The 13109-nt window shown below is 43.5% G+C and overlaps 1 protein-coding gene across 1 annotated transcript in view; it reads right to left on the reverse strand.

Moving 5' to 3' along the window:
• Positions 1 to 13109, reverse strand: part of PLEKHG4 (pleckstrin homology and RhoGEF domain containing G4) — a 517593-nt gene that overhangs the window by 259691 nt on the left and 244793 nt on the right. Inside the window, 1 exon segment of the mRNA XM_033942931.1 lies at positions 6190 to 6338. Within this exon segment, the coding sequence (XP_033798822.1) occupies positions 6190 to 6338 (149 nt within the window).

The raw sequence follows: 13109 nt of genomic DNA on the forward strand, positions 1-13109 counted from the left end.
TACTGCATGACAAGTCCATCTACTGTTACACCAAAAGTTTAGCCTGCTACTGCATGACAAGTCTATCTATTGTTAAACCAAAAGTACAGCTTGCTACTGCATGACAAGTCCATCTACTGTTAAACCAAAAGTTTAGCCTGCTACTGTTAAACCAAAAGTTTAGCCTGCTACTGCATGACAAGTCTATCTATTGTTAAACCAAAAGTACAGCTTGCTACTGCATGACAAGTCCATCTACTGTTAAACCAAAAGTTTAGCCTGCTACTGCATGACAAGTCTATCTATTGTTAAACCAAAAGTACAGCTTGCTACTGCATGACAAGTCCATCTACTGTTAAACCAAAAGTTTAGCCTGCTACTGTTAAACCAAAAGTTTAGCCTGCTACTGCATGACAAGTCTATCTATTGTTAAACCAAAAGTACAGCTTGCTACTGCATGACAAGTCCATCTACTGTTAAACCAAAAGTTTAGCCTGCTACTGCATGACAAGTCTATCTATTGTTAAACCAAAAGTACAGCTTGCTACTGCATGACAAGTCCATCTACTGTTAAACCAAAAGTTTAGCCTGCTACTGCATGACAAGTCTATCTATTGTTAAACCAAAAGTACAGCTTGCTACTGCATGACAAGTCCATCTACTGTTAAACCAAAAGTTTAGCCTGCTACTGCATGACAAGTCTATCTATTGTTAAACCAAAAGTACAGCTTGCTACTGCATGACAAGTCCATCTACTGTTAAACCAAAGTTTAGCCTGCTACTGCATGACAAGTCTATCTATTGTTAAACCAAAAGTACAGCTTGCTACTGCATGACAAGTCCATCTACTGTTAAACCAAAAGTTTAGCCTTCTACTGCATGACAAGTCTATCTATTGTTCAACCAAAAGTATAGCCTGTTACTGCACGAAAATAAAAATCAGCTATCGCATATAAAAAAAAATTGTCAACTAACCTTACGCCACCAGACAAAATGGCAATTTTTAACAAATTACAACTGTTAATAGGGGTACTGTACCTAATCTGCTCCAGATGCTGGGGCAACGATGAAAAATCTCCTCAACCAATTCCCATCCACCTTTCCTGGCACAGACCAGCTAAGCCGACTAAATCAGCAGGTTCCCACCGACTTTTGTATAACTGTCTAGAACAAGGCCCACTTCAAATTCTGGTGATAAACACCACCCGCAAACCCTCCAAACCATACAGAAATAAGACCAAAAACAGAAACCTAAAAAAGCTAATATGTAATGAAACTCCCACCCCAACCAACTATGAAAACTTCAAAGGATTCTATCTAAATACCCGTCCTGTGAGAAATAAAGCACATATAATAAACGATTGCATAGTGCAAACAAATCCAGACTTCCTGTTTCTGACAGAAACATGGATGGTCTCTGACACAGACATTATCATGAAAGACATTCTACCACAGGGATACAAAATACTTCCACTATCAAGCAGCTGGGAAAAAGGTGTGTGTGTGGGAGGGTGTCTAGCGATAATCTTAAAAGAATCTTTTGATTACAACAAGATAGATTCTAAAACTTCGGAAAACCTAGAAATACTAACTTGCAAGATCACCAATGCCCAACTAGAAGAGTCACTAATTGCAACATTATTTTATATCCCTCCCAAAAAATGGACAAATGCCAAAGAAGAATTTTTCGAATTCCTTACTGTAAACACCCTAAAAGGATCGTACAACCTATTTTTGGGCGACATAAACATACACCTAGAGAAGTGGTCTCAAACTCGCGACCCGGGGGCTACATGCGGCCCGCCAGGTACTATTTTGCGGCCCACGGTCTGTACTAGTGCTGCCCGCTCTTTGCAGCGTTCTCCGGCTTCCCCCCGGCCTCCCGCTCTTACCTTTAGATAATTAACACAACCTGTAGAAAGGATTGCCGGTGCTGTGGCGATCCTTGCAGGCTGCCGTCATCCTCAGCAGCATGTTCCCTCTGCCGCGATCCTGCCCCTGATGTCAGAGGAGGGGTGGGACAGCGGCACAGGGAACGTGCTGCGGAGGCCAATGGCAGCCTGCAAGAAACGCTACAGCACCGGTGATCCTCTCTGCAGGCTGTGATAATTAGCTGAAATTAAGACCAGGAGGCCAGAGGGAACATGAAGGCCTTCGGGGGGGGTGGGGGGTGAGATTTATAAACTATAAAGAGTTTTACCTCATGCAAAATTGCCATTTTCTGTAATAATTCATTATCTATTTTTTCTGCGGCCCTCCAAGTACCTACAAATCCAAAATGTGGCCCTGCAAAGGGTTTGAGTTTGAGACCACTGACCTAGAGCAAGTGGGAAAACCAGAAGTGACTGAAATCGATGCCTTCTTAACGTTGCTCGATTTCCCAATGCCAGATACAGAGATAACACATGAGAAGGGGCATCAACTAGACATAGTTACCTTTTCTCAAAAGGAAACCCCCGACCCAAAGATTCAATACTATACAGGGACATGGGAAAAATGCATTTGGTCAGACCACTATATTGGCAAGTTCAACCTACGCTGGCAAAAGAAGTCACCCTAACCTAAATACAGAAGCAAAAACACAAAAACAATAACCAGTCATTGCTCCACCTGATTATAAATCCAACTGAATTCTGGACTCATTACAAACCACGACCCATAACCGAGGAAATACAGGATTTCCCAAAAAGATGGGGAAAGTTCAGTAAGGAACTATTAGACCAATTGGCACCATACCAAACATACAAAAAGAAAGAGAGAGCGTTAAATGAGTGGTTCGATTCAGAACTATTAGCTTGCAAACAGGAACTAAGAAAATTGGAGAGAATCTGGAAAAAAACAAAGAAAAAAACAAGACAAACTGGAAACAAAAATGAAAAAATACAAAACTCTGATTAAAGAAAAATGCACAAAAATAGGCATATCAAAAATAAATAGTAAAGAACTGTTCAAGCTAGTAAAAACAATAACAGACACTACTCGGATCCTGAAAAAGCACAACGAGTGCATTCCATCTGCTCACACCTTAGCCAATTTCATTAAAAATAAAATCACCAACCCAAGAGCAACAATACCTACACCCAAAACCACACAGAATTCTATTTTCGACCCCACGAACAAGAGTCCAGAGCAGACATGCTCTGGGACCATTTCGAGTTCCCAAACTGGCATCAATTCTTAACTTTGTTCAATAAATACACCAAATCAAACTGCTTACTGGATAAATGTCCCTCTAAGATCATGAAAGTTGCTCCACCTGATTTTAAAAAGGAACTATTCACTTGGCTAACAAATATTCTTACTAACGGAATATTGAATGAGGACATGGGACACATACTGATCACTCCTATCCCTAAAGATCAGAAAAACTCAATAGCCCTGACATCCAACTACAGGCCTATAGCGAGCATCCCCCTATTCACTAAGCTACAAGAAGGATTAGTCAACTTGGAACTAGTGAACTACCTAGATAAATTTAACATTCTTAGTGAACATCAATCAGGATTCAGAAAAGGATACAGCACGGAAACAGTCATAGCTTCCATTCTAAACCACCTCTATGCCCTTTTCAGCAAAGGTACAAGTGCTCTGATTTTACAACTAGACCTTAGTAATACATTCGATCTAGTAGACCACAAAATAATGCTACTATGCCAAGATGCAATGGGACTCTTGGGAAAAGTAAAGAAATGGTTCCAGGAATTCCTAACAAACAGATCATACCAAGTGGCCAGTGATGGGAATTACTCTAACCCATGGAAAAACCCCTTGGGGGTTCCCCAAGGCTCCCCACTATCACTCACACTATTCAACATTTACATCTCATCCTTAGACCATCTATTACAAAAGTTATACTTAAACTATTATATATATGCAGGTGATTTATCTATCTTAATCCCCTTAAATGACATAATAAATGAAACTATAGATCACCTTTCTCACATAATGACAGAAATCGAAAAATGGACAATCGATTTCAAACTGAAACTAAACACAGAAAAGACAAAAGTCTTCCTGGCAAGTCCTAAGGACAAAATTACCAGAACATCGTTACAATTAAACGGCCACTAATACCTAATGTCCAAAACCATAAAAATACTGGGAATCACAGTGGACACACACCTAACCATGGTTGATCACACAAACTTAGTGGTGAAAAAATGCTTTCGTACACTATGGAAACTAAGGACCATTAAAAAATACTTTGACGCTACATACTTTAGATTACTGATGCAGTCTCTGATCCTATCAATTCTGGACTAATGCAATATCGTTTATCTAGGTATCCCAAAGAAAACAGTACAAAAATTAAGAATAGTGCAAAACACTGCAGTTCGCTTGATCTTCGGATTGAGGAAAAACGACCACATTAGTCCTTACTAGAGAATGACACGGTGGCGGTTTACCCGCGGCCACCGCATTTTAGCCGCGGGTCACCGCCGAAAACGGGGAAGAAAACTAGCAGTCGCTGCGGCAACGGGGACAAGGCCATTCACCGCCCGCGGGGCGGTGAATGGGTCTTGTCCCCGCAGTGAGGCATGAAGGATCGCGCGGTCCCCGCAGCTCACACCCGCCTGCCCAATCGATTCTAGTGTTTAGCCAGCTCTCTCCCTTCTCCTCACCTTAGTTTGTAGATTTTCTTTTTCGGCGACCCGCACGCTATCAAAGAGCCGCTGCTGCTCAGTTTCGATCTTCTGCTCTGACGCAACCGGAAACAGGAAGTTGCAGCAGAGCAGAAGATTGAACACTGAGCAGCCGCGCGTGTGCGGCTCTTTGGGAAAGCGTGCAGGTCACTGAAAAAGAAAGCCTGCAAATTAAGGTGAGGAGAAGGGAGAGAACTGGCTAAACACTAGGATCGATTGGGCAGGCGGGTGGGGGCTGCGAGGACCGTGCGATCACCCGTGTTCCCGGCTCAGACTGTAAGGAGGGAGTGAAAGGGAAAAGGATTCTGGGCCAAGGGGATGAAAACGGAAAGAAAAACCCACAGCAGGAAAGAAAGGGAAGGACAGGCAGGTGAGCCAGATGCTAGAAGCAGGGGGGGGGAAGAAAGAGGGAAAAAAGCTAGATAGGGTTGAAAAGAAGAGACACACTGGTATGGAAGAGGAAGATAGGGGAAATCTGGACACAGGAAGGTAACAGAAAGAGGGGAAATTATGTGCATGGGGCATAGGGACAGAGACAAAAAGGGGACATGCCATGGGGATGGTATATGGACACAGGGGGGGCAATGGCAGATACATAGGGGAGATATTAGAAAAGTATATAAAATCGTACCCGTTTGAGGCTTTTATGTATGCAGCGGTGACGGTGACGGGGCGGTGAATGGGGTTGCAGTGGCGGTGACGGGGCGGTGAATGGGGTGGCAGTGGCGATGACGGGGCGGTGAAGGGAATGACGGTGACGGGGCGGTGCAGAGGATGGTGAGACGGGGACGGGGCGGTGACGGGGACCAATTTTTTCACCGTGTCATTCTCTAGTCCTTACTACAAAAGGTTGCACTGGTTACCAATGGAGGCGCAAATACTATTCAAGTTTGCCTGTATTTGTTTAAGCAGGTCTGGGGGCTAGAGCCTTCTTACCTACTATCACATTTCATATTACACAACCATACGACCAACCAGAAAACATAACATATTTATATACCCGAAGATCACAAGCTGCAAATACAAATCCTTTTTTGGACAGGTCCTTCATGTTCCAAGCAACCAAACAGCAGTCCTGGCTGGGAAATTACATTAATGGAACCAGGATGACCTACGGCGCATTCTGGAAAGCAATTAAAACCGTATTATTTGACAAATTCATCTCCTAAACATAAGCCTCACCACTTACTAAGTTATATTTTCTCTCTGTCAATCTCAATGTAATATGCTGTCCTTTTATCTATTTCTTATGTAATAAGTTGTACCCTCACTTCTTGCATTCTGTAATTCGCTGATTGTCCAGCCTTCTTCGATGTGAACTGCCTAGAAGTCTTTCGACTGTGGCGGTATAGAAGAATAAAGTTATTATTACTTATTATTAACAGTTGCCTTAAATATGGTGTTTCAGCATTTGGAGGTACAAGAAACATGGGAAGCAACAGCCTTCCAGAAAGGGAATCTTACCCCCTCAATGAGCATCGGGAGCAGCACAGGCCATTCAGCGCGGCTCCCCATGCTAGAAACTGCTATTGCAGTTTTGTAAAAGAGGGGGTTAGTGTATCCTTACCTGTAATCCTCTGTCAAAGAAACACAGGACTCCTCTTTCTTTAGTCTTGCAAGAAGAGCTCCTCCTTCTAGCTGCAGTTTGACCAACTGCACATTCTCCAGAGTATTCTTCATTAACTGGGTGTAGCTCAGAATCAAAACTCTGGCCTCCTGGAAATCATACAAGTAGAAAAAAATAAGACAAAAAACAAAGTCAACACACTTTTGCCCCTATTAACTGTACAGATCTTATGTTGGTAGCACTGCCAACTCCAAAGAATCAAGTAACTGATAGCCAACTGGCAGCATATTATTATCAGACTATGAATTTTATGTAAAACTTCTGGATTTTGAAGTAAACAGGGATAGGAAAGAGTGTGCAATATATCCCTTAACTTACTGAAAAGTATAGAGAAACCTATCCCATTAATGCCTAGTTTTATTATTTAATTATTCATTTACTTGTTTAATTGTTAGTCATTTCCAGTGTACATTCAAAGCATAATACAATAAAAAAAATTAAAGTACAGAATGCCATTAAAACAATGCTGAAAAAATGCTTCAACAGACAAATTCTAAGATTCTGTCCCATAATAAGGTCAAACACTGCCATCACAACTGGCTCTTCCTCAGTCTCTCTTCTCTGTCTTAAAGCCTGTCATCATGTTGTATGCTTCAGCTTCCCTTCATTCAATCCCCAGTCATACTTCCTCCCCCCCTTTATTTTAACCTGCCTCTTTCCAAGTTTCGTAATATTTTGATATACCAACCATCGACATGTATCTGGTCAGTTTACAATGTACAATGCTCCTTCCCTGGGCACAACCATCACTGCTTCAACCTCGGTCTCCCTCACTCCTTGAGTCTAGTATTAACTCCTACCTCAGAGCTAGATGAACTAAAGTCAGCAATCGTCGCTAAACCAGTTTTGACTGCTTTAGCGATGATTGCATTTGCCGACCTGATGCACAAAACAGCTCACTGCAGTTTTTTCCCCTCAATCACCCATTTTCCAATCCGGCGATGCACAAAAATAAAGCGATAGGTTTTAGCGATTAAAAAAAAGTGACTGGTCAAGACCAGTCGCTACCTCTCTTACTAATAAATTTTTTAAAATGGGCACAGATACTGTGCATGTGTTACACATGCACAATTTCTGTCTCATTATAAAAAATGAAAAAGCTCCCCTGCCAATAATGGCCCTCCCTGACATCCCGCAACACCACCCCCCATGCGCAAGTGAAAATCAGTGAGAGGGATGCCTACTTCCTCTTGCCATGCAGATTCCCCCCCTCACAGGAAAAAATTGGCAAACTCCCCCCCCCCCCCCCCCCCCGTGGCAGCAAAAATGGAAGGAGGGATGCTCACAACCTCCTACCAATGGACAACTCCACTCCTGGTGCCCACAAACCATCCCCTACCCTTACCCTCCAATAAAGGCAGGAGGGATGCCCACTCCCTCCTGCCACTGGATGCTCCCCCGAACCCACCGTACCTTTATCAGATGTTGGGAGCAGGAGGGATCCTCACACTCTCCTCCTCCGAGGCCCGCCAGTTAAAAGTGGCTGGCCTTCCCCTCTCTGGGCATCATGTGATGCATGGGGAGGGGCCTAAGGCCCTGATTGGCTCAGATGCCTAAGGTCTCTCCCAATCAGGGACTTAGGCTCCTTCCTCTGTAGCCCAGGAGAGGTGGATGTCAGGGAGGACCATCATCTGCAGGGTTTTCTTTTCTTTTTTTTAATGAGACAGATATTGTATACAACATCTGAGTCAGTTTCCTGCCCCAAACAGTTGAACGGCAGGAGGCTTCCCCTGCCTCTCAGCTGTTTGGGTTTCCCTTGCTGGCTCTGCACGTGTGAGAATCGCTTTCACAGCAATCAATCAGACGGGAGAGACAGGGATTACAATGAACCTCAATGCGAATCATTTGCATGTAAAATTTTTTGGTGCATCAATAGCTCTTTCAGAATTAGCCAAAAATCGGATCAGAGCAGACCCACACAGTCTTACCAATTCTGTTTAATGCATCTAGTCCTCAGTCTCTATGTTTCTCAGGATCCATGCGAGATCTCCTCAGCCTCCATCCTTCTCCCCCCTCCATCTCCATAAGCTCAGCCATCACTACTCCCGAACTAGCCTCTTTTTTTTCTCTTCATGCCAATTTGCTTGTGTACACTTACTTTAGCATATGCCTCCATTTCCCTGCTCCTACTGTCTCTTTCCTTATCAATCTCTTTGCACCAAGTTTGTTAGCTCACAAATTGAGGCACTCAGTCTACTGACCCTGTGTCTGCTTTCCTGAAGTAACTTCTCCCTTCTAACAGAAAGTTAGGTTCTCTGGAATGGCTGTACAAGTTATTATAGGCAACTAGATGATATAATGGACCTAACATGGTAAGCAAAAGCACAAAGTGTATTTTCCTCAGGAAGAAGTAATACTGAGATACTATTAGACTTTCAGAAAGACAAACATAATAACATAGTACATGAAGGCAGATAAGGACCAGAATGGTCCATCCAGTCTGCCCAACCATACACTTTCTATAAATTAATGATTTAATTTAAATTGTTCTTTTCCTTAGATATTTCTGGGCCAGAAACCCAAAGCTCTGCCCAGTACTATGCATCTACTGGAGTTTCCATCAAAGCTCAATCCAACTCATCTAAACCATCCCAGCCCATCCTCAACTGAATGGCCATATACGGGACACAGACAGTGCAAGTCTGCTCAGTACTTGCCTTAGTTCTTCAATATATAACATTATTTTCTGATTAGAGATCCTCTGTGTTCATCCCATGCTTTTTTGAATTCTGTCACTGTTTTCCTCTCCACCATCTCCCTCGGGAGCACATTCCAGGCATCAACCACCCTCTTCCCAACTTTAGTGCTTTTATTTATATTATTATTATTATTATATATTAAAGGGCTCATAATTTAAAAAAAAAAAAAAAAACAACACATCTAAAAAGTGGCCTAAATGGGTACTTGGACGATCAAAAAGCCTAATCGTCCAAGTACCCATAACCAAAGCTGGTTTTAGACGTATCTAAAACCAGCTTAGGCCTTTCCCCTGCCTCTAAACGCATAGAGCGAAAAGAGGCATTTTTAGAGGAGGGGAAAGGGCGGGAGGTGGGCAGGAAGTGGGCCGACCTACACTTAGTCGTACAGCAGGTATAACCAAACCTTTTGACAGGTTGCCTAGTCGCACTTATACGTTTTGACATAGACCAAGTCAAAACAAGTATAAGTGCTGAAAAAGGGCCTGCTGAGCTGATGGCTACGGCTGTGATCAGCTCAGTGGCCCAGCAACCTACCCACCCCCCACTGCAACCATCGTGGCAGGAGAGATGCCTCATCTCCCCTGCCACAATAGCGATACCACCAAGTGCCGCTAAACAAGGCACTTGGGATCGCTAAAGCGGCAGAAGAGATGAGCCATCTCTCCTGCAGCGATCCACCCCTCCCCCAATACGATCCAAGCAAGAGGGAGCCCGAGCCGTCCTGGCCCAGCAACACCCCGACCAAGAACGATTGGGCCAGGAGGGAGCCCAAGCCCTCCTGGCCCGGCAACCCCCACCCCGGCCGAGAACGATCCGGGCAGGAAGAAGCCCAACCCCTCCTGTCCAGGCAACCCCGATCGCTGTCGGGCAGGAGGGCTTGGGCTCCCTCCTGGCCCGATCGTTGCTGGAGTGGGGGGGATTCTGTAACCGGTGTTCTTTTTGACAGACACCAGTTACAGAATCCAGCTTTTAGGCAAAGGACTGGCCCCTCCTTCGCCTAAAAGCCCTTGTTTTGGACATTTGAGACTTAGGCTTTTTTTTAGGTTGATTATATGGTGTAAGTTTAGACGTAGTGGTAGTCTGGGCGTTTAAACCGCTGAACGTAGAGGCAGGCCATTATTTTTTTTAAAAACCTTCTTTTGGACATTTTTTGATAATGGACATTTTCCCTGCTTCTACTTTCAACGTTTAGGGCCTTAGGTCACGTTTTTGGGTTTTTTTATTATTATGCCCCTCCACGTGCTTCTATTTATATTGTTCCTAAATGGCTTAGCATCATCTTTGACTAGTTAAATGATTCTCAAAAAGTTGTCTTCCACTATTTGCAAAAGCATCCAATTCCCACTAGCAAAATAATTTCAGGAGGATGTTACAGCATCTGTACCGCACCCCTTCCTTATCAGCTCCAACAAAGATTGGCTCCAACCCAACCTTATTTTCTTAATAAGCTCTTTAAACTGTAGTTTTTAGTTCACAGCATGACTATTTATTTATTTATTCACCATTTACTATACCACTACGACTGACTTGCAGAACTGAGTGGTTCATGGGCTAAGATCAGCGGAGGAAAAGAACTCCATCAAACTGACAGAAAAAAAAGCAACAATCAAATCACAAGAACATTCAACCAGGCTCACAGGAGGATGGGAAGCACCAAGGAACAATCCTGAGACAGAACTAAGAAAAATCAAACTCAAAGAGCCAGATGTTATCAGCTGTTTGCTATTTTTTAATTCTTGAAACTTGGAGGATGACTGTATTCCCACCTTTTATTTATAGATAACATAACATAAAACTTTATTTATGAAATTTCAGATACCTTGCAGTCCTAAGTGATTTACCAAAAGATAAAACACATTAACTGTTGAATTTACAATCAATTAAAACCATATAATAATCATTTTCTGAATTTACTTAACAAATAAGTTTTCATTAATCTTCTAAAATGCATGTAAGAGATATATATTACATACAATATATTACATATATTCCAAGCCCTTGGAGTTTGCAGAAGCATTTGCAGGGGATTAGTTAACAAAGACCCTCTCCATATAACTTATCTTCTCCTCTCTGCAAGCTCCCTCCATGATACGAGCCTTGGAGAAAGTGCCTTATGTCTATATCATATCAGATACAAGACTGCTCCACACCTCACTGAAAATTATGCAGCTGCTAGAGGCCTCAGGCTTCAGAATATTAGCTCTTAAACCAGCACCTTAAAACTGAAGTCTTAGAAAAAGAGTGTGCATGTATGTGTATCCAAATACATTGTTCTGTTATATGCTGGAGCAAAAGCTAGTTTCAATTTCAACATGGTACAATATTTGCCTGGTCTGTCTCCAGCTCCATATGTTACACTGCCTACCTAGGGTTACTAGACGTCCAAGAAAATCCAGACATGTCCTCTTTTTAGAGGACTGTCCAGGTGTCCAGACAGATTTCCAAAACCCAGCAGTTTGTCCAGATTTTGGAAGGCCTTGAGCTCGGGGTTGCGTCTGGAAGGCCTCCAAGCATGTGCGGATGCGACATGATGATGTCCATAAACTGATATTAAGGTAGACTGATATTAAGGAGAAAGCTACTACTTATTCCTGAGATTGGTAGCATGGAATCTTGCTACTCTTTGAGAATTTGCCAGGTACTTGTGACCTGGATTGGCCACTGTTAAACGCAGGATACCAGGCTAGATGGACCACTGGTCTGACCTACTATGGCTATTCTTTTGTTCTTATTTATACAGTATATTGTATGTAACCCTGGTCTCATTCAAACACAGTCTCAGGCACCAGCTAGCTCTTGGGTCAAAGACCCGTGTCCAGGATTCACAAAAAGAAAAGTTCTGTTTTCGAGCTGGTGGGGCCGGATTTGATCCGGTAGGCCAAAGGATCATTTTCCCAGGGTTCAATCACCACACTTAGACCCAAATTCTGTAACCGGCGCCTAATGTTAGGCACCTATTTCGGAGGTGCCCAACTAGATAGGCACCTTTCTAAATTAATTAACAAGCTCAATTAAGCTTTTTAATTAGCAATAATTGAAACAGGCGCCTATCAAGAAAGAGCGATTCTGCAAAAGGGTGCCTCTAAAAATTTAGGCGCTATGCACATTAGGCATGGGCATAGCTACATGTTAGGCGCCTTGTTGCAGAATCGCTGCTCTTAAGTGTGCTTAAGCGCTCAAATAGGCGACTTTTAGTTGTGCCTAGAGCTGGCCTATTTATTGGGTGCCTCCAAAATAGGTGCCGCTCAGCGTGATTCATTAAACAGCACCCAATTTTACTTGAATTGCGCTGAACCTAATTCAGCTGCCTAATTCAGCGCCTAACTTTTAGGTGCTTCTTATAGAATTTGGGGCTTAGTCTTTACTTAATCATTTATTAAGAAATCAAGTTGAGACTGAATGCAAATTAATAACTCAACTTTGAACCCTTGATTGAAATTTCTACTTCCAAACTATTTACAGTCAGTTCTTTTGTGAATATAGCAATTGCTGAAAGCTTTAAAGTAAAGTTAATGAAAATACCATATTTTTCAGACCATAAGACATACTTTTACCACCCCCAAAAAGGGGGTGGAAAAGAGGGTGCGTCTTATGGACCAAATACACCGCCCCCCCCCCCCCCCCGATAACTTTTTAAAGTGGCGGTGGTCCAGCGCGATCTCCTGCTGGACTGCTGCCTCTTTGCAGAGCGACGCACAATGCAGGAGCGCGACCTTTGCACTTCCTGCCTTGGCCCGCGCGATTAGCAGCAGGAGGTAAGCAGAGCAGCAATGGACCGGGGGGGGGGGGGTTAAATCGGGCCTGGAGGGAGGCTTATTTTTTTCCCGTGGTAGGGAGGGAAAGAGCTAGGCAGGCAAGCTGCCTGGCTTTGGCGCGGTAGAGAGGTAAATAGGCAGGAAGGCAGACTGGCTTTGGGGGAGGCAGGCAGGATGGCTTTGGGGGAGGTAGGCTGGCAGGCTGGCTCTGGGGGAGGCAGGCAGGCAGGCTTTTTGGGAGGGGGTGGGACAAAGGCTGAAAGGCAGTGAGGGGGACATAGGAAGGAGGAAGGAAGGAAGGAGAGAAAGGGGGGTTGTAAGTAGAAGAAAGATTAGAGAGATAAAGGCCTGGACCAAAGGGGAAAAACAGGAGGCAGAAGCAGGACTATGGGAGGTGCAGACAGAG

Source organism: Geotrypetes seraphini, chromosome 4, assembly GCF_902459505.1.
Source record: "Geotrypetes seraphini chromosome 4, aGeoSer1.1, whole genome shotgun sequence".
NCBI lineage: Eukaryota > Metazoa > Chordata > Amphibia > Gymnophiona > Dermophiidae > Geotrypetes > Geotrypetes seraphini.